The sequence below is a fragment of the Anomalospiza imberbis genome, chromosome 1 (genome assembly GCF_031753505.1).
Source record: "Anomalospiza imberbis isolate Cuckoo-Finch-1a 21T00152 chromosome 1, ASM3175350v1, whole genome shotgun sequence".
In the NCBI taxonomy this organism is placed as follows: Eukaryota; Metazoa; Chordata; class Aves; order Passeriformes; family Viduidae; genus Anomalospiza; species Anomalospiza imberbis.
In genome coordinates, this window is record NC_089681.1 from 142,502,934 (window position 1) to 142,525,872 (window position 22,939).

Here is a 22,939-nt window from a genome sequence, read left to right on the forward strand (position 1 = left end):
CAAGTGAAGATAAGAATTGTTTGTCATTCTTCTCTCTGATCTTCTCACAGCCTTCCCCAGGACAGTGCCTGGGAAAGTTGTGCCTGTTGCTCTCTGTGGCCAGAGGGCTGCTGCCACAAATATCTTATCTTTTCAGCTCCCAGTTAGGGAGGTAAAAAGGAAACATTTAAGGGCTATTTGGTTTTCTTTGACGTGATAAAATGATCTTACACCTGAGCTGTCTCAAGACATGGGCTGAAGAATTTTGCTGAGTAATTTTTGCATTGCACCTAAAATCACTATGAAGTCTATAAAGCACTTATGGCTTAATAAAACAATAGTGTGTTTTGCAAAGAAACATTGTATAAAGACAACATAAGCATCCTTTGAACAATGCTAAGGATATACTGAAACCAAGGGACCCAGTTGGTCTAAATTCTGCTCATTTGCCAATGTCAAACTGTGAGACACCCAAACCTCTTGCTTTGCACCCTTTGGGGGATTTTCAGGCATTAGCACATACTTTTCCATTAGTGGACAGCATTACACTCCATTTAGGGGAGAAGTCACTCTCCAAAGACCTGTGGCAGTGCTTTCCTCTCTGTAGTGCTCTTTAGAACATCTGGTTGTTTATTTTATGAAGACTGCATTAGCTTCTATCCACATTTGTTATCTTCTTTCCTCCCATAATTTGGCCCCTGAGATATGGATGCACCGTAGCTGGAAGCCTAGGAGAGGTTCTTCTATCTTTGGGCACATTTTCTTTATTTTTGAAGAGCAGATGAATTGCATTCTAACTAGCTCATAATAGCTACAGATTTTGAGGTCTATATGGAAAAAAAAAAAGATTTGTTTTTTTATCGGCTCCCAATGGCTTGTCTTCTAATAAAAAAAATATTAAGTTCCCAAGAAAACTGATTTAAAATACATAAAAATTGTCCTTCTGCAAATTTCTGCCTTTATTGAGGTTTTAGAATTTTTCCTTATAAAGTAACTGGCTCATTTATCTTCATCTTCAAGTGAAAAAATGAAATCTTATGGTAAAAAATGTTAAAACTCAGAAGATTTTTAATAGGGTTCTACAACTAAAAGTCCTAAAAACGATTTCATTATGAGAACAATGAAGTTTAGGGACTTTTGATTCCTTTTGGACTGAGTGGATGCACAGTTAAATGTGTCTTTTCAGATTTTGATTTCCAAAATATGTTTTTGTGAGACCCACATGTCAGACAATATTTTTAATTTTAGGTATGGCTTTTTAACTTTGACAAAGGGATGTAGGCAAAAAGAAAAATGGCTTTGGAAAGAATTTCATAAACCTCTTGAAGAGAAGCTTCATAATGCAGCTTGTAATAGGAAATTAAAAGAGACAAGACACCAAAATGATGCTCTCAGTTATTCTTAAGTTTAAAGAAAGAGGGACCAATATTGCTGTGTAATCCAATCTCCCGAATTGCACTGTCAATAGAATTTTCCTCAGTGATTCCTGCACTGAGCTCATGATCTTGTGGATGAAACAGAGCTGTTCAGAACAGTGGCATGAACATTCAAATGTCAGACCCATGGCAAGTTGCCCAGAAGTTAAATATCTGACTAGCTTACCTGTTAAGGTTGTTTTTACAGGAAGAAAAGTGCATATTTTGCATTTACACACACCCCCACACCTTTGTGTATGATACACACCCCCTCTCTATAGCTACACTGAGGTGATCACTCTGTCCTCCACGTTAGTAAATAGGAGACTGACACAAAGCCAGAGGAGGCCTTTCTTTTGCTACATGAGCAGGAATCTCCTCAAGGTTCCCCCTTTCTTATGCTCCCTGTCTCATCAAGGTTTTGCATCAGGTTTTTTTTTTAGTTTTGGAGCTATTTTCTCTGTAAAATGAGTCAGTACTTCAGACTGCAGTGGTGCTGACGGTTCTCTGAGGTAGCATTCAAAGTACAATTAAATGAGGTGGTGGGGTCATGGAACCTCTTTCATGCAGCTCTAGTAACTCTTGGAAGCACAGCTTTAGCTTTCTTAAATCTCTGTGCTGCTGCTTTTGCAGGTGTAGTACAGATATGTTGCTACTTTTCAATTCACACTTTTTTTTTTAATGAAGGAGGTTAAAGGGGCTGCTTTGGATATTTTTATGTTTTGGCTTTCACTGATCGAAGTGTCATCATTAATGACACCACATAAAACTGACCCTTATGTAAGATTATCGTGATGCTCAGTCAAACAAAAATAAGTGTTCTTGTCTTTACAGGACATTTTGAGTAATTGGAAAGCAGGATTTACCTGGAAAATTTGGATGAAAGTTTGTTTTCTTTTTTGAGAGGGACTTTTTTAGCTGGCAACTTCCGTATTTCCCCACAGTACCCTAAAAATATGTAAATTTCATTAAGTATAAAACTGGCCAATAGGTTTTTGATTGTCCAAAGGGAAACTGTTCTTCAAAAGGGAAACAAGACATTTCTTCTAGAGTGTTTAATTTCATTAAAATCCAGAAATCCCTTAGAAATCTTGGAAACCATATTTTTGCCCCTCCTGGTAATAGAACTGGCGTTTGAAGAACCTATGAACTTTAAATATTTTAGGTTAATATGAAATAAACTCTAATGGTTTCATCATTCTGTTTAAACTAGTTAAATCTGATGTATACTGTAGAATTTCAAATTTCTGTTTGCTGTCTACGAGTAGTGTTTGTTGACTAGAAATTAAACGTCCTTACATGGAGTTTCCTCAGAGTTTCTGAGTAATTGGGGCTGCTCCTAGCCCCCACTGTTTGCATTGTCACAGGACTGCAGGCAGGCAGCCCCACGCAGAGGAGCTTTGGGCAGGCAGGGTCTGGCACCTCCTTCCCCCTAGGTCCAGGCAGCTCCAGCCCCAGGCAGGTGTCACCTCCCTGGGACAGGGACATCAGCCTGCAGAGCTGAGCCAGGGCCCAGCTCAGGGCACCAGGGCTGGGCAGAGCTCTGGGATGGCTGGGCAGGGCCACAGCGCAGGGCAGGGGAGAGGAAGGCACAGGAGGCTCTGGGGAGGAGGAAGGCAGCTGCAGCCCCACCACAGCCTGTTTGTGCTCTCAGAGCCCAGGCAAAAGCAAGTGGGAAATGCACTCAGTGAGGCAGCATGGAGCAGTAGCCTTTTTTGGGACTGTCTCATTCCTATTCCCACTCTTAAGCAGTCCTGCTCTGCTCCCAGTTTGCTAGCTTGCTACTTGTGCGGCACCTGCTTTTCGTTTCTTTTTTATCACTTGTGTGAAAATGCAGAAGGAATGTCAGTCCATATATGTTCATAATTCCCATGTGGCCCAGGTTCCATGCTGTGGCACACAGATCTGCAGTCTAGAAATCATTGCCCATAAGAGGTTTCTTTTTTATCACTTGTGTGAAAATGCAGAAGGAATGTCAGTCCATATATGTTCATAATTCCCATGTGACCCAGGTTCCATGCTGTGGCACACAGATCTGCAGTCTAGAAATCATTGCCCATAAGAGGTGAGATGGCTCCTGCTCTGCCAAGTACAAAAATCAAAACATTGAAAAATAAACCCTAGGCTAGCTGTCGACATTCTGACTCATTTTCAAAGCACTCTGTTGTTTTTTTTCATGTTTTATGCATGCCTAGACAGTTTTGAAAAATGCTAAACGTCTTTTGGAAGTGACAATTTTAAAATCCAAATACAAAGTGCCACCTAGTGGTTAAATATTTATAAAAGGTGTCTATATATAAACAAAATTTCCCAGCACAAGCCCCAGTGTTTTATGTTTTTATAGACAAAGAAGCACATGTAGGTAAGTGAACTTGTTGTTCAAAGACTGGATCTCAAAAAGCAGGATGATAAATGGGGTGGCAGCACTTATGTAAGCTGAAGAAAATGGGAAGCAAAATGTAGTTTATAGTCTGTTATGTTTCCTTTAATTATGAAGTATCTGCAAATGCATGACAAGCATTAAAGACCAAAGATTCAAATAAAGTAAGTGATCTCATTGAAACTAGTTGACAACAGCATCTGCAGCATCCTCCGGAGGAGCAGGAGAAGAGACTTTTGGGCGAGTCACTGAGCAAAGGTTTTGCAGGGAAGTTTGCTTATTTCCTTGGATGTTCTGTGAAGAACACAAGAAATAAATGGTGCAAATGAAGCAATTGAAAAGGGATTGTTCTATGCAGGCTGCAGGAGTGTTCTTCTACACACCATGGAATCGGGGATCAAGAACCTTTTTTCTTTTTGCCTTTGCTCATTTTGTTAACAGTTGTTAATGGCTGAACCCCAGAGATCAACCCAGACCCTCACAGACACTCTCTCACTCCCCCATCAGCAGGACTGGGGAGAGAATTGGGAAGGTAAAAGCTGGAAAACTCTTGCGTTGAGAAAAGGGCAGTTTAATAGGGAAGGCAAAAACCCACTGTTCAGCACAAATCCAAAACACAGCCCCGTATTAGCAGCCGTGAAGAAAATTAACTCTATCCCAGCCAGAACCAGCCCAACAGTTAAAGAAAAAGCTAAAGAATATAATAGTGGACAAGCAGAAAAAGTTGAGGAGCTAACACAAATCTAAGCTGAACTGACTTTTTATGTGTACGTATCAAAGTGAAAGGACAAAAACACTCAATACTTGAGAAATTACTGAAGCACGGTGAAAACATGGAGACTAAATCCAATAATGAACATAAAAGAAAAAAAATATGTACATTGAAGTACATCTGGGTACTTAGAATACTTTAAGAATAATATAAATAAAAATTACAGACATTATAGGAAATAAACATTGAAGCAATTAAACTTTTGCCTTAAAAGTGAGCTACAGAAAGAAATAGAAAGCTAACTATAGAAAGTATCATTTTACTGGTAAAATTGTTACCAGAACTAAAATGTAAAAGCTTATTTAAACCTAAAAATATGAATCTTTTTAATGCGACTTGATTAATATCCTTCAGAGACAATAGGAAGCAGGCCTATATATGTGAGAGATGGGTAAAATTTCTAAAAATGAGACTTTAAATAATGATTTTATGAGTGATGCAGTGATGGATGACAGTCCAGAAATCCTAACACTGAATGAATTAATGGCTGGACAGAGAGTTGTAGAGTAGAGAGGAGAATACTAAGTTGGATCAAGTTAGATATCATAGGTAGCAAAAGAGAAACATATAACATAGCATTTACCACACCTTCACTTCCCAGCAGTGTGGTATTTAAAGCACCATAGACTGCTTTGTGTTGGCTGGAAAGAAACAGGCAATCATTGGGAGCAATTAATCTGGCCTAATTTCGTGTGTTTTAAGATGAAGTCAAGTTAATTGTATCCCACCTCTGCATAAGGGTATGTTTTCCAAACAGAAAAAGAAGATATATGAATGCAATATTGTTAAAAATCTGTAGTAATTGGAAGAAGGGGGCGATGAGGAAAGGTGTGATTTGAAAACCCAGAAGATGCATTGCTGTTTAGTTGTAATTCTAGCAGTAATTACACCAGTAATACCATTTCAGCATTCAGTCTAGACCAGTTTTCAGATGCCCACTGTAGTCATTCAGTGACTGTAAATGCCTCCAGGATATTTCAGCAGTTTTCTCAGATGTCCTGTACCATTATCAAAAAGCCCATAGATATACATAAGCCAAGGCTTAATACTCTTGGAGTTCTGGTGACAGCCACTTCAGTTTCACTCACATGATTTATGTTGCATTTAAATGTAGTCTACATGTAGGAAATGTCTTTGGTGTTACTTCATCCATTTGATTTGAGGAATCTGAAACACTGCCACTCTCTCCTGGGCCATAGATGCCTGTAAAGTCCTAAAATACTGAGGAAAAATAAAGGAAAAAACCATTAGTGACTTGTGATGTTTTGGACATCAGAAACTTGTATACTGAGTTCCTTCCAGCAAGCTTTGAGAATTGATACAAATTGTGTTGATTGATTTCGGTAGCAGTAGAATTTGAACTTCCATTTTTCTATATAGTATTCCATGCAATTGAGACTTGAATAAGATTTTTAAGTATTTTCTGTGGAAAACATAGCAATGGAGCTCTGAAGTCCATGCAGTTCAGCTGCCTGTTTGGCAAAACCTTAGCCCAGTCAATATACAGCAGCATAGGAAAAATTTATAAAGGCCTGTGAGCTGTTTGCAAATTACTGTAACAAACCCACCATTTTAAAAAGAGTGGATTAAACAAAAGGGAAAATTTCAGAAAGTTGTCAACTTCCATGGGTGTGCATGAACAGTTTCATGACTCATCTTGGCTCTCACTGTTAGTAGAAATGCAATTGAAATAAAGATGTCTGAGGTCCTACAAGATAATAATTATTCTTGTGTACTCCAGGGCTTTGTTTATGCTGGCTCAGGCAGTCCATCAATCAAAGCCAAAATAATTTCATTTTGTCACTGTAGTTCTGAGTGCTGGCAGATGAAGAAAATAGTTTCTTTGTCTTTCTGATTACTTGTATGTCGTGTTATTGATGTTGTTTTTGGTTTAAAATCAATTGGGGAGGAAGCATGACCTGAATTGGTTCAGGTGAACATTCTTTTACTTTAAGTAAGCTCTAGTGCTGCATCATAGAGATTTGGGCTTGATTTTGACCCAGAACTGCAGCTCAGGAAGGACCTCAGCATGTTGAAATTCCATTTCAAAGGCTCTGAAGGTGACTTGCTCAGTGTAAACCTCTGAAATTGTGTACAGATGGCCAAGCCACCATCAGAGATCTCTCAGGGATACTGTTGGTAATGCCAAGAGAGGCTGATGCAGCACACAGGGCAGTGAAGGATAAGGCATTACATTATCTACGCATGGAGACAAACTTTGTGAAGTGTTCCTTTTAGTAATCCCTTATTTTTGGCATAATCTTTCTGAATATAGAACAGATGCTGCATTTAGAACTGTACAATCCTATGAGGAGTGAAGAAAGACCTAATCCCCGTAAGCAAGTGAATCCTCTAGAGAATTGCACTTCCTTGGGAAACTGTATGAAGAGTGCTCTGTGGAATTGGTGATCAAATGCAGAATTTCCCCCATAATCCTCCTCTATTCTTAATTTATCATCTCCAAACCTTGTTCTTGTGCCACTCAGAGACTCCCTCACAGCTATCACACTTGGGTGGATGTTTCCAGAGGAAAGCAAGGCCCATGGGAACACTGTGCCACTGGCTTTCCTTCGTGCTGCAGCTAGGACATAGCCCTGGGACAAATCCAGTTGCTGGTCCTGTTACACATTCTTTGGTTCCCTAGTTTACATGTGCTTTGAAAGTAACTTAAACTTTGAAAACTTTGAAAGCAGGATGCTGCATATTTTAAGTCAACACAAGCTGTCCAAGTTTAATCACACTAAAAAGTTTTTATACAAATATAGAGCTTCTAAATATTCCTTTTCAAGTCTCATTTAACTCATGTGGCTTGATTTTGGGCATGACCTCACTAGCACAGAATAAATTAATAATGAATTGCTAATACTATAAATATTCTGAAGAATAATATGGCTGTGAGCAGTTCCCAATCCAAGTTTTATGTTCTCTGCTGAAAGGAACAAACTGTCCCTTATACTGCTAATAATATTCTGGAGATAGCACCAGTGGTATAATAGTTTGATTTCTGTCTTTAATATTAATTACAAATGAAATTTTTTAATTGCCTTATCTGAAGACATAAATGCCCAGAATTTTGCACGATTTCTTTTTTTTTAAATAACTTGAACTGAGATAATTTCCTTACTTCTTTGTCCTTCAAGGCTCGTGTTGACAAACTTTCATAGCTCTTTGCTTAGCTTAGAAGATATGCATTATAAACAGACACCTTTAAACAGGGCATGATTGAGCCAAATGCCTATAGCAGCTATAGGAAGATTTATACTCATTCACAAGATACAGCCTTTGAGCCACATTGATATGGATATCAACATGGGCAAAGCTCTATTAAGGTACTTTCTCTTTGGAACAAGCATTTACTGTAACTATAAAATATGACTCTGAAATTTGAAGGCCCCCTGCCCTTCCTGAAACCAATATATAAAAGCATTCTTTGTTGAAATGTCTGTTTTTTAGTGTGAGAGATTATTCTGTAAGTCCATGCCTGTTGTTCCAAACACACTCCAATCATAATGCATGCCTATCATATGTGGTGCTGAGTCCAATGACCTACTGACATATTTATCTGAGATGTTCAATCTGCTTGATAGAAAACTCCATTTTAACTGTGATTAGGAAATTCTCAAAATGTTACAATTCTTAATAATCCGTATCAATGCTCAGGAGCTACTTTTTAATCTTTCTTATTTTTCCTTAGCATCCTCACATCACAATGACATTGTTTTAATGAGACATTTTCCAAATAAAGTATTAACTGACCTAAAAACTGGCTGGTTAATCAGCACTCTTATGATTCCTTTAAAGTTTTCATGGAAAATATCATCTTTGCAGCTCTCTTGAAGGAGTCTAATATTTTTTGAACCACTTGTCCAAAGCTTTCACCAGGTCTTTATAAGGTAAACCCAGCTTTCTAGTCTGTTAACGCTGGTTTTGTTTCAGGATGTGTTGGAGTTTGGGATAATATCACCTGTTGGCGGCCTGCGAAGATTGGAGAGACTGTCACTGTCCCTTGTCCAAAAGTATTTAGCCTTTTTTCTGGCAAACCAGGTATTTTATTTTAAGGTGTATTTTTACTGGCTTCTCTCTGGTCTTCTGTAACATAATGTGCTAAAAATGGTTTATTTGCAGGTTTAATTTTCTTTGTAGATTTGAAATTCTTGTCAGAGCTGTTAAGGATACACCATGAAAAGACCAAATTATCATCTTTGTGTTCTATTTGGTGTTCTTTGAGTTGGATACTAAATATATTTCTGATACAGTGATACTCACCAAAGCTGCCGACATTGCTTGCTCTTTTTTGATTTATTTTGTTAATTATTAAGGCAGCTGAGCCTGACTGACATCTCTAACAGTTGTCAGCAGGCCACATGTAGGTTATCCCCTCTGTGTCTCAGGAGGGGAGCTCTGCCTTGCCATCACGAGAATAAAGGGCCCACATTAACAGATAATACCTAAAATTACTGCTATTGCAATTTAAGGTAGTTATTATGAAACCTTTTATTCTTCTTTTTAATGGAACTTGAAAAGAGCTCATCAGTGTCTCAGACTGCTGAAACATTTAACTAGTTTAAGTCTCCCATCTTCTGCACCATCTTGTCAATACATCATATTTTGCCCTGTGGAATTTAAGTGGGATTTTGAAAATAGGTGATGCACACAGAGTATTTCACATGTATCTCAAAATGCTGCTGAAAAAATCTTATCCCCATTGCTCAGGTGGGAAACCATTGTCATGAAGAGCTGGTGAAAGATGAAAAACTTACTACAGTTATGTAATTCTTTTTTGGGGGGAGGGGAGAGGGGTTGGTGTATCCGTGGAGAGCTTTAACAATATTACTTTTAAATTAGAGGTTAATTTGGGGTATGACTAAAATACCTTTAGACTCAAAATTGTTGAAGAAGTCTTATTCCAGTAAAAAATAGATAAGTAAAACAATCTACAGATGAGCAAAGGTTTTCATTCCTGGAACTGGTGAATCTTGATTAGTTTATCATGGATAGTCTAAACAGTTTGTAAAGGGGAAAGTATGTGTAATCATCACTAAATATTGTGAAATCTATAAAACTTTTCAAATTACTCAAACGAAGATAATAATGTGTTTTCATGAGACAAGGCAAACTAATAAATATCAAAAATTCAAAATCTGAATTAAATCACACTGCTTTTGTCTATTTGCCAAAAGCTAGAGCATGCACACTCTCTCTGGACTTTATTTCACAAACCTTAGTTATATTACAACATTTTAATTTTACTATAGAACAACAGCAATAAATATTTACGTCTGAAACCTTCACAGTGCATTACAACCCTATCTCACTTCACCATGGTGTCAGCAAGACTGAAATATTTCTTCATTTTGTAGTTTGCTATAATTTTCCCAGATCCAGCTTTTTTTCATAGCTACCTGTTTACTTCCTGCTTGTGGAACTAATGGGGTTGATTTTTAGAGGTTCCTGTTCACTTAGGAGTGTTTTTTAACCCTTGTCTTTCTAAAATTTCAGAGAAGGAAGACAACAAACATTTTGCATAGTTGATTCAATTAAGAGCTAACGAAGCATCTTGATACTTTCATAAGTTGATTATGCTCAGGAATATGTAATTTATTTAATTCATACACAGCACATTACAAATAAACTTCATTCTTATGGTGGAAAATTATGAAAATACCTTCAAACAAGAGATTTCACTCTTTTTATTTAGCCAGATTTGTGAGATATATGTTTTAGCTTTTAGTGTTTAAGAGGAGTTCAAATTCTACTTCAAGATGATTTAGACTACTTTATTTTTATGCAAATATTCCAAACCTCAAGTAGGCTTTTAAATACTATCAATTTCTTAAAGGATTTCCCAATTTAAATTGTGAATTTTAATAAATAGTTGTCTTCTCATCTTCTCATCTTTTTGGAGAGCTGGCTCTAAATTTCTTCTGTGGTGCTCTATGTTATAGTTTAAGCATACCACATGATTAATTCTGTATTGAATTTTAGTAACTTTTGATTAAAAGAATTTTTACTGTAAAAGCAATCATATTATCCTATAATGTTTTTCCTGTATTTTGCAAGTTTATTAGTCTCAGAAAATTATTCTGTAAAGTTTTTATTCAAATGTGTGTGTCAAGTTATAGGTTTTACATAAGGTTGCCATCTGAAATATTTAATTGCATGAAGAGATGGTGTAGAAATAAACATTGCCTTCCACAGAATATTGCCCAGCTCTCTTTAGGTTAGAAGGTATTGCAGTATTTGAAGTAAAAAATACTTCAGCGTCTTGAGTACATTGAGTTTTTTCTTGCAAAACTGGCTTTGACGTAGTTGTGGTTCTGTTAACACATTCCTCTGCTCTGCCTTGTCTGAGACTCTTGATGTACTTTTAAAGTGAAGACTCTTCACAGTGTATAAATAGGTTACATTTTCTTTTAAAAATGTCACTTCTATGCCAAATGGCAAAAGTGGTCCTGTTGTTTGAGGAGACTGTGGGTTCAGGTCAAGGCCTTTTTATTAGCTGGAAAGATTTGGTTGTTGGCTGGCGAACCACTTATGGGATATTTACAACTTTCCACTGAAGACTTTATACAAAGAAGAAATTCCAGTAACCAGTCAACAAAATAAAGATCTCAAAAGTTTTAGTTTGGAGTGTATATAAACAAGTTTGGTTATTCTTGACCAACACTGACCTATGGCACATAAATGTATTTTTCTATGGTGAAAACCAGGCACCTTTAAGTCAATTATAGACCAGTGGTAAACTCCAAACCAAAGCAGTATATTAGTATAGATTTCAAGTATCATAGATATACAAATTGCTCTAAGAAATGCGAGGGGAAGTTGGGTATGAATTTACATTGTAAGAGTAAGTTATAATAAATATGATGACTATTCTTTAGTCTGACATCAGGCTTTTCTGTTTTGCCTTCTTGAAATTGTTCCCTATTGCATGAAAATTAATTCATTTTAATTAGATTAAGAAGCAGAATTATGGGTTGCCCCCATCTCATCTGTGTGACGTCAACTCTGGAAAGAGACAACTTTTTCTGTCATCTCCAAACAGAAACTTTCTGAAATTAATAAATGTTCCAAATTCCTTTCCAACCATACTTCCACATGTCCTGTACATTCCCTGTACGACATTGTTTCAATATTGGTTCAAAGAGTGAAATTCAGCATGCATCTTTACCTCATTCTTCAGTCTATGACATAATTTGTCCTTTAAACTTAATTACCAGTCTTAGCAACATTTGCTGTAGCAGTAAGTCATCACCTCAATGTCTAAGAGCTTTTGTAAGTCTTCAGTAGATTCCTCAATATTGGCTTCTCAGAAGGCTTAAATAGGAGCTTAGAACAATACTCACTGAAATTACTTTTCTTTCAAATTACCTACAAATAGCCCCTTTACAGAGGGAAGTGTATGGCTTCCTTCTGAGTATTTTAAATAAAACAGCAGAACCGTTTAGGCTTTTGCAGATGTGTAACAGAAATAGCTGTTATACCAAAGGAAAAGTCTCGGGTTTACTTCTGTTTTCCTGTAGTGCAAAGGTAACTCCAAGCAAGAGTAAAAGCCAAAGTAATATGAATGAAAAGAGCATGAAAGGAAATGGCTGGGTTGAGTCCTAGGAAACAAAGGAAAAAGAGCTAGGTTGTGACCAGCTAATGACACAGTTAGATTGTCTAAGGAGTCATTGATGAGGAGAGTTTTGAATCTTTCTGATTTAAACTCTCTAATTTTGCTTTACAGGAAACATTAGCAAAAATTGTACGAGTAATGGATGGTCGGATATATTTCCTGACATCTTAAGTACTTGTGGATATAATGACTACGAAGATGATTATAAGGTAGGAAAAATACTTTTTCTACTTATTTAGATGATGGTGTTCAGTACAGCTATCAGATACATTCTGCTTCTAAATAAACCCCATTTTACTCAGACTGAATAAAAATGAGATTAATGAAAATCTGTAATAATTTTTCGTAGCACTGATTGCAGTACGCTTGGATTGCAGTTGTCTAATGAGATAAAATCAGGAATCTAGAACTCGGTAACTGTTTGAAACTTAAGGCTATAAACAGTTGGTAATTGCAGTGAAGCATCTGTATATCTAATATTTCAGTGCTACTCAGCTGGTGCACCATATGTTTTGCATTGTGTTATTTCTAAATGTTTGTTATTTCCAAAGAATGTTTTTTAAAAGTTATCTCAAAACCTAATGCTAATAATCTGTTATAATCCGTTAATATTACATGCACAACTTGGTTGATGCTGTGTGTTAAAGTTATCAGTAAAATAAAATTGATTTAGGTCATTGGAGTTATTGGCAGATTTATATTGGACTTGAAATTGTGCTAGCAGTTGTAAGTTATTGAGAAAGCTATCAAGGTATCCTGAATGCAGTATGCATGGAAAACTGAATTAGTTCACTTTGCAGATACTATCTCTTTTTATTGAGGGAAGGGTTTTTACCATCATGTTTTCTGTATTTTCTGTTTGTTTTCCTGCTGAGGCTAACAGAGTGAGAGTTTGTTTATAAGGATGAGCTCGCAGTGTCAGTAAAACTGTTATTACCTAAAGTGGATTAAGTTCTCTCATGAACAAAGATACTTGTCCAGTTGGGTTTTTTCCCTGGATTTTAGTATCTGTGGAATAGCTGTTGCAGATCAGTTCTGTCTGGCTTGCAAAACTGCCCTGGTATTCCAGCCAAGGCAGGAAGGTTTTGGCTTTTTTTTTCTGCATTCAAAAGCCCAACCATATACTGCCATTGAAAATAGAGAATAATTGAGAGAATATATTGTTTTTCCAACTTTTCTGAAGACAAATTCTAAAACATCTGTGTCATCTGACAGCTTGGGAACACACATGTATTACTGCTAAAACAGCCACTTTAAACATTGTCACTCAACCTAGGAATTGCCATGTGGTGTGAAAATGGGTCAAAACATAAAAATTCAAATTAACAAAATATAATATTTCAAGTAGTGAGAAACAGAAGATGAACTCGTATGATAGAAAAGCAGTTCTTTTTTGACATATTCATTAGTAAGCTGAAGGAGGTGAATGAAATGCAAATTGAATATACTTGCAGGGATTAACCTAGACAGCTTGAAATAGGATATAGCAGCAACATTTGCAAAAGCCTTGAAAAAAGCAAATAATAAAAGTGTGAGGATGAAAATCAGGAGAGGGATGTGGAAAGCAAGTACTAGAAAATAATGGCAAACATACAATCAATATAATATCATACATACAATATAAATCATAGAGAAAATAGAAAAATGCAAGTATCTTGCAGTAGTGAGATTTCTGGAGGCATTTGAGGTTCTGCATCAGCTACTTGTTTTCACAAAAGATGTTTTCTTGAATTCAGATCTTGGTGCTCGATGGTAGCCCCTCAAACCAAAACCTTTACTCATCATAAATCAGTATAGTTCGATGGTTTTTTTTTTAAAATCTAATATTTCAACTATGAGAACTAAAAATAAAGTCCTAATGTTTAGATACTGAGTATTCCAGGCATAAAAAATGTCACGCAACATGCTCTGCAGTATGGGGTATGAAGTACATGAGACTGACCTCAAAATTACATTAACTAATATTTTAGGGAAGGTGGCAAAGTAGTTTTTCTAGAGTGAGTCCTAAGTGTTTTTTTTTTTTTTATGTTTTGCTGTGAGGACAATGTTAGAGGAGTAGAAACTGTCTTTGGTGTAAATTTGGTGCCTGCATCTTCACTGCTGAATGAATTTCTATTATAGATCCAATCAAGTATTTATTCCTGTGGGGTTTTTTTTCTGTTTTTTAAGACACAGACTTTTTAATCTAAAGGGGGTTTATTTCTGTACATATTCTAGATATTGTATATATATATGCACAAGCATATATCTCTCTGCAGATATGCATTAAATGTGGGCAGCTTTGAATATTCTAGAGAAGGTTTAAATGATAAAGATCTGTGAGCAAATACTGAATAATTTATTAACAGGTACCAAATTGCTATGCTTAAAAATGCACTGAAATGAGGAAGCTTATTAAAAAATAGCATAAACATGTCACCTCTTATTTCCTTACTGAAAGATCTTGCATGCTTCCACAGTTTCTATTGATTTTTATATTCAAATTTAAATGTTTCATTTTTATTCCATTTTAATGATATATTAGCAGGGTCTATAAAAAGAAACTATTTGCTTAACATTTTGAAATTAACTGTAACTGCTTGATACAAAACCCTTGGATTATTCTATGTTAGATCTTAGTGTTCTTTACTGCTCTTGCCATTATAAATGGGAAATCAATTTGATAAATATGACTGCCCTGGATTCAGCTGGGATAGAGTTAACTTTCTTCCTAGTAGCTGGTACAGGGCTGTGTTTTGATTTTAGTGTGAGAATAATGTTGATTATTTGGTACAGTTTGATTATACTGGTGGTTTGCTGTTGCTAAGTAGTGCTTACCCTAAGTCAAGGACTTCTCAGCTTCCCATGCTCTGCCAGTGAGCAGGTGCACAAGGATCTGGGAGGGAGCATGGCCAGGACAGCTGAGCCCACCTGGCCAGAGGGACATTCCCCAGCACAGAATGTCATGTCCTGTGTATAAACCAGGAGGAGCTGGCTGGGAGCTGTCAGGGTGTGCTCAGAACGGGCTGGGCATCAGTCAGTGCTGAGCAATGGAGTTGGGCATCACTTGTCTTCTTATCCCAACCCAGGTTTTCCCTTCTTCCCAGTTGTCCTCCCCACCCCATGGCAGGAGAAGGAGGGAAGGGGTGGTTGTGTGATGTTTTCTTGCCACTGGTGTTAAAGTATGACAATGATAATGTCTGAACAAAATATTTTTATGTTATGGCATCAAAGTGTATATCTAAACCTTTATTATATGTTGTAGATGTTGTACTTACTACAATTATATGCTTCCAGACCTTTTTCTTTAAGTAAACTAGTTACTGCTAATCTTCAAGATCACGTTTTAGGTTCATCTTAGGTATTCAGATAAGTAAATTTTTTTTTCCATTTTATCTTTCTGTGGAGCTCATGGCAGTACAACACACAAGCAACAAAAAAAAGCAAGCTTGATTTGACCATGCTACAAACACACGTCAAGGTGTGTTAACCAAACTCAAGCCTCACTGCAGTGACAATACTTGTCACTTTCCTTGACAATACTTTGACATCTTCTACCTAGACTGAACGAGCTGGAGATATGTCCTTGCTGTTGTCGGAATGCATTAAACGCTGTGTCAGCATTATCCATATACAGCAAGATGTCTGGTGAATGTAAAGCACTGAAACGTGCCCACTTTATTTAAAATAATGGCTGCATCAGTTAATACAGCTTTGTCTGATCTTACTGTGAATTGGCCCAGGATTTATAGGATCACACAAAAACCCCACTATATACAAGTTTCAGGCTGTGAGGTTTGAATGTGTAGTGTCATACGAAGAGAAATTCCTGGAGAGAGAGATCCTCAGGGCTATTAAGTGTGCTGACACTGTTGCAGCTTGTGCCTTTAGTAGAAGCACCATCCATGGAAAAAGCATCCCCATTTGCCCAATTCCTGGAGTGTTCTCATCACCCTGGATGAGCAGCAGAAGCAGCTCCCAGACAAGGGCAGCTGAGGCAGTACAGGCAGTGACACGAGCGGTGCCTTGGCTGTAGCTGCCCTCAGAAAACAGATGCATTGCTGCTGTCTGTGGAGGGGATCATTGCTCTGGAATAATGCATTGTTTGCAGTGAGTCTAAATTGAATCTTTGCCTCTCACCAAAATCTGACACACCAATGTGTTTCCTTGTGCCTGTAAGTCATGCTAAATTTATGTTATGCTGCATTTTTCATTCATATTTTTCCACGAGGTGTGATTAAGAGACCAGTATTCCTTAAAATAAAATCTTCCTCCCTTCAAGTGAGGGCTAGTGTTGTAGATGTCGGCTAGGACTGAATATTAGCTGATATTCTCTCTTGTAGAGCACAGAGGGAATTTGCTTTAATTGCAGAATATTAATAAACTGCTTAATTCCAGTACACGAGTGTTCACATTCACAGATTCATCTGCTGATACATGTTTACACAGGAATATGTGGAAATTTGTGCATTTACAATGTTGTCATCTCTCCCATTATGGTTAGGGAACTTTGAATAAGAAGACATTCTGACTGACATAATTAAAATTAATGATGCCACTATTACTAAGAGATACTTATGGCAATGCTGATCTCATCTTTTTTCTGGGTGGTATTCAGGCTCAAAATGAATTGAAGGAAAAATGCCTGAAAAAGGATATCATTAATTACTTGTGTAAAGATTATTAAATACCATGAGGAATACCAATTTTATTACATGTCTTTCAGTAAATTCTGTTCTTCTCTACATACATAACTTTAAAATGTCTAGAAGTATCCTATAAGAGAGAATTAAATTTTCCACAACATGTAATCCATCTCTTTATCTCAGTTTATATTTATTCTTGTATGAGTACAGGATTTTTAAAATGGCTACTGCCTTGTTGAAGTTAATTTTGCAGAAGAACTAGGGTTCCTTACTCCATTTCTGTTTACCTTTGCTCATTTCAGTGTTTCTAAGGCACTGAACTCATTTGCTAGGCCCAGTTCTTGTTTTACATTGTACAGTTTAAGATTTTCTGATATGTTTGAATATGAATATTCAAATATTATGAAATATTCAAATATTGACACATGGATCATGAAGATTTAGGATCACAAATTGTAATACAGTTGCAAATCATTATATCTGTAAAGAGGAAACTCCTAGATGCAGTATTACAGGATTATATTAGCCCACGGAATAAACAAAATGAAGAGTCAGTTGGGATGGTAATGGTCATATATTCCTTAGCAATGATAAATTGTATTTCTGAATGAAATGAATAAAAAGTTGAGGGCTTTTCTTTTACGTTAAGGGTGATTTCTGGTCAACAGCAAAACTTTTGGACAAAGAATCAAGCCCTTAACTCTCTGCAGTGTTTTCTCCTTCAGCACTGAGGTGCCTTCTCACCCCTAGAGGTCCTTCCAAAACCAAGGCTGAGGCTGGGAGCTCTGCCGGTGACTGTCAGCTTTGCCTAGGAAGTGTCTCTGCTCTTCTGTGCTATTTTGTAAATAAACAGAAGAATTCTGTCTCCTGAACTGAGTAAAAATAACATGAAACTAAATTTAGAGGAAGCATTAGCAGAACCAGGTGTCTTTTCTAAGAAAACGAACTACAAGTGTGCCTAAAATAGGCACACTTTACAAAAAATTTACTGAAGTTAAGACTAATTAGACAAACTTGTACTAATCCAATTTGATTTTATGCGTGGTGGTTTGTGCCCTTTTAAAACTTATTAATGTTACGTAGCCGCAAAAAAAAGAGGAAACATTTTAGGATTAGCTCTTTAGGAAACATTTACACTTCCTATAACCATTTCCATTGGTTTTTTTTCCTGAAAATCATAAGCCACTGATTTTTTTTTCCTGTGCCTAACCACCTAATGACTTTGGTTTAGTGGTTGTAATTTTAATGTTTTCCTCAGAGGTTTAAAAATAAATAGTTTATTTCATTTTTGGAATCAGTATTTCTTAAATAATCCTGTGAATATTTTGCAGAGGCCAGTTGTTATTACTATGTTCTGATTTTGTTAGACCTGCAGAAAAGTTCATGTCATTTCAATTTCATAATGGGATTTCAATTTCATGTGTATAACTTGAATCAGTTTTTCCTTTGAAAAGAGCTATAAAATCTGAAGGGGTTATAATATTTTTTCTGTGCTAAAATATGTTGAAAATATAATTTCGGAAATTCTCTTTTGGTCAATCCATACCTTTGTTGCAGTCATTTTATTCCTGACAATCTTGCACATTTATATTTTAAGTTTAGAGGTTAAAGCTAAATGTTACTTGAGACATGAGTAATTACTGTTCACACAGAGCAGTAAGAAATAAATAAGACATCTCATTTTGTATAAAAGTCACTGGTTTTTTGTGCTATCAGATTTGGCATTGCTTTGCCTGTTTCTTTTGCAACAATAACATACAAAGAGTTTGTTTCTAAAGGGTACTGGATTAAATACAGATGAGTGACAAATATTTAATAGCTGTGATTAGGTCAATATGAGCCTAATGTATTTCCTGGTCTTCAATTGCCACAGCACAATGTGGAATTTAATTCTTTGTCTATACAGAGTTTCTGTGTTTAACTGACATATAATTTGAGAACACCTTTTACTAAGTTTTTTGGGTTTTTTTTTTTTTTTTTGGAGAGTCACTAGGAGTTATAGAGGTCTTACAGGCAAATTAAGACACATCTTTTATGTTCATACAAGAAATATAAGGAGCAGTATGATTGCATCATCTTTGGTGCTGAGTCTGATAAAGTGCTTCATGTTAATAATCTAAAGCATTCTAATCATCTAAATTTTTTTGGAAAATCAAAATATATGAATTTGAATCATTGTAATTTTTGATGGATTAAAATGGGTTAGTGTTTACTTACCTTTGCAACAGTTTGAGACACAGGGTTAATTTTTTGACCAGTAGAAAAATTTACCAGTAGCATGTAAGATTTCTGTCCCTTATAAAACTAAACCACTAAAATGTCAGTGAAAAAGGGAAAGGTGTTATTTTCTACCATTTCAAGTGTATAATAAGGATAATTATTATCATATGATAAAATAATTTCAACTGTGTAATTATTTCTTATTTTCTCATGCTTAGCTTGAGTAAAATGACCATGATCATTATTAAGGTAATGCCCAAGCACTCTTGGCTGATTGACTTCAATCCTGACGTAGTTCCATGCAGTTATTTCACATTCATCTGTTTGGCCAAGGAATGGCCAGCAGAGAGACTCAGTGCTGCTGATACCAGCAGCTGTTTGCTGGGCTAAAACTGCACAGGGTTCTTCTTTTGGTTTTAGCCAGGCTATTTGTTGTAGGGGTCATGTGTGTGTACAGAATGCCAGAAACATTACATGAAATAGCATGGTTTGTTCTGGCAGAAGACAATCTCTTCTGCTCTCCCTAGCAGGGCGAAGTGACAGAGTCACTTCATGTGCAGCAGCCTGACGATTTCTGTCAAGCTCAGAGTACCTGGCCAGAGGATAAATTCAAGGCAATGTTACAGCACTGGGGCTGGACAACTGTTGCATTGTTAGTAAGTTCATGCAGGGTTTCCACCTTTTTTTTCTTCTTTTAGGAATTCTGAAACCGATTTCAATTTCCAATTTCAAAAGTCTCAGTCAGTGGAGTTTTCCTGAAATCAAATCTGGGCAGAATTTTGAAAATGGTGTAGAATGATGAAAAATTAAATCAGTCCAGCTTTCTTGTTGGGCATATCTCAATCATCCCAATGCAGTTTGAACAGCTACTTTCTTTATACCAAAGTACCAAAGACAATTTCTACATTCTAATGGTTGAAATATATAACAACATAACACTTGCTATGAATGCACTTAAGATCCATGGCAGTTGCTTCCCATATTTTTCCACTTTAACCATATCTAGAACAGTGCAGTTGCAAGAGTCTTCATTCATTTCACATTTCATTTTGCATTTTCCATATCTGTGTAACGTTTGCAAAGGGAATGTGCAGCTAATTTCATCATGAATTGGGATTACTAAAATAACCTCCTTACTTGGCCTTTTGAGTGCTATGAAAATAAATACACTAAAGTAATTTGAGATTCCTTTGGCTATGTTGGTTTACTTAAAAGAGTTGCTTCCTTGCTACTTTTTACCAGTCTCATTTGGGAAGGAAAATGATAACCATGTGCACTAAATATTTAAATTCTGTCTCTTATATGTAGCATGTTCAATGTTGCTTTTAAAATCTTTAAATTCATAATGTAATAAAAAAACCTCACTGTTTTAATATTTTATTTAGCTTGAGTGGAAACTAATATCAGATTAATGACTTTGTTACAGGCATAAATGCAGAAGCAGTGCAATTCTGACAATATTTGGCCCTATTTTTCTTGATGTTGTTATTCAGAGTAGGACTTAATGTAGTGTGTAGCTGATGATTTTACAGATATATGCAGTTAATAAGCAGACTGTGCATTTCAGCCTGCTTCTCCTCCATAGAAAAACTTCCTTTCCAAGTTTTAGCAAGTAACTTTACTAAAGAAAGGGTTTGTGTCACCATTTAATAAATTATTTGAAAATTCAAAATGAGAAATTAATGAGACTTAAACATGTCTTTAGAACTAAATTCATGTATAACTGCATTAGAAAGTACTCTAGAGCAGAAGGACTGAGGGAAATTATCTCTTTTAGAGATAATCCATTCTTTCAAACTGACTTGCTCTTACCAGTTTGATTGTGTTCATGGAAATTGATGAATCTGATTCTTTGTCTGACCTCATTGACATGGTATCATCAACTGGAATGGTACCAGAGTGCGTATCTATGTTTTGAGTTCCTGAGGCTGAATTTTCTACTGAAGGCAATTATCTTGAGATGTTGCCTTGCAAAATGTGTTGGAATAGAGATATAACATTCTCATCATGTACTGCAGAGCAAAGATGAAAATCATGCTATAACTTCCAGAGCTATTTAATGGACAATTACATCATTTCACAGACAATTTGATGTATCAGTAAGTAGTTTCTGCATATATATTTTTCTGTGCAGGTCAACTTCTATGTGAGGGTGAAAGCAATTTATACCCTTGGACACAGCGTATCTCTGATTGCTCTTACAACAGGAAGTATAATTCTTTGCCTTTTCAGGTATGTGTTTTTCATGAGTAAATATTAACAACGATAAACATCTTTAACTGTTGTCTGATTGCACAGCTATTTAGAAAATGCATGGAATTTGCACTTTTTGCAGTTAAACAGCTGACAGTAATGTAATGCTGACTAGATTTTTGCTAGCAATGATCATATTAACAATTTTCAAAGCATTTTATAAATTTACAGGCATTACAGCCCATGTAAGAAAGAACAATAATTTAGGAATGATTACATAAAGCATTTTCTATTTGGTTATTAAAATTAACACACTGAATTGCTCTTGAGAATTAGTTGGATGCTGATCTCACCACTGGACAGGAGTGCAGCTGTGTTTTGCAGAAGCTTCCGAGTGGTTTCCAGGGGTACTCTAATCAAAGGCAGTCACTAATTTGTCCAGCTGTAAATCACAAAATCACCAAATCACCAAGGTTGAAAGAGACCTTCAAGATCATCTACTCCTACCATCAACCCAGCACTGCCATAATCACCCCTAAACCATATCCCCAAGTGCTGCATCCAAACACCTTTTAAATGCTTCCAAAGACAGTTGACCCCACTACCTCCCTGGGCAACTCATTCCAATGCCTGACCACTCTTTCAGTGAAATTTTTTTGTCTAATACCTAATCTAAACCTCCCTGATGCAACTAAAGGCCATTTCCTCTCATCCTTTCACTTGAATCATGGCAGAAGGAACCAGCTCCCACCTGGCTGCGCCCTCCTTTCAGGTGGTTGTAGAGAGTGAGGAGGTCTCCCCTGAGCCTCTTCTTCTCCAGACAAAACAACCCCAGTTCCCTCAGCTGCTCTGCACAAGACGTTTTCTAGACCCTTTACCAGGTCAGTGCCCTTATCTGGATGCCCTCCAGCACCACAGAAATGTCCTTTTTGAAATTAGGGGCCCAGAACTGAACATGGTGCTCCAGGTAAAGCCTCAACAGATCCAAGCACAGTAGTAAAGGTGTGGATAATTGTACTGGGTCTGCAATGTTTTTGTTAGGCAGTTTTAGGAAAGGCAGTACTTCCTGCTGATTTTGCCTAATTTCTGCGACTTTTCTCAGACTGAAGGCAATCTTCTACTAGTAAAATAACTTCTTAAATGGTCTTATCAGAATCGCAGTTTTTCTCAGTCCCTCCAGCTTCATGCCTTTATGTATCACTTCCACCTGTCTTAACAGAATAGCCTTTTTATTCTCCATTATGAACTTCACACAGCTTTCACAGCTTTTCTGCTCCACTTAGGACCAAGAAAACCAAGAAAGCGCATCTCACAGTTTTGGTAGAAAGGAAGTACAACTAATACATAGATAACAGCATGTTGTTTGTCCGAGCCTCATTCCTCTCATGAAATATTCCTGTGGAGAGTTCTGTAAGCCTTTCAGTCTGCCATCAAATTTTCTCAATATCTAAATCTTCAGAGACCATTCAGAGCAGATACATAACCCATAATTATGTTTGAAATACCTTTTGAAAAAATGAATTGAGCCAGTCATGGTTATACTCCTTCTACCAGCAAATGCTCCAGGCAGATCCTAATGCAGATTACTGCAGTTTCAAAACTGCTAAAACCTAAAACCACATTTAATACAGAGAATTACAGACATCTGAATGTCACCCATCATCAGAAGTCAGATGTAACAAATCAAGCATTTAAGAGGTGTACTCAAAACCTTCAATTTAAATACCTAATTAAAGA

The 22,939-nt window shown here is 36.6% G+C and overlaps 1 protein-coding gene across 4 annotated transcripts in view; it reads left to right on the top strand.

Moving 5' to 3' along the window:
• The window catches only part of VIPR2 (vasoactive intestinal peptide receptor 2), an 80,062-nt gene that overhangs the window by 40,141 nt on the left and 16,982 nt on the right, over positions 1-22,939 (top strand). For all 4 annotated transcript variants that reach the window (XM_068174272.1, XM_068174290.1, XM_068174282.1 and 1 more), the window contains 3 exons: positions 8,483-8,590; positions 12,276-12,373; positions 21,144-21,241. In XM_068174272.1, the coding sequence (XP_068030373.1) occupies positions 8,483-8,590; positions 12,276-12,373; positions 21,144-21,241 (304 nt within the window). The remainder of the gene's footprint in view (positions 1-8,482; positions 8,591-12,275; positions 12,374-21,143; positions 21,242-22,939) is intronic.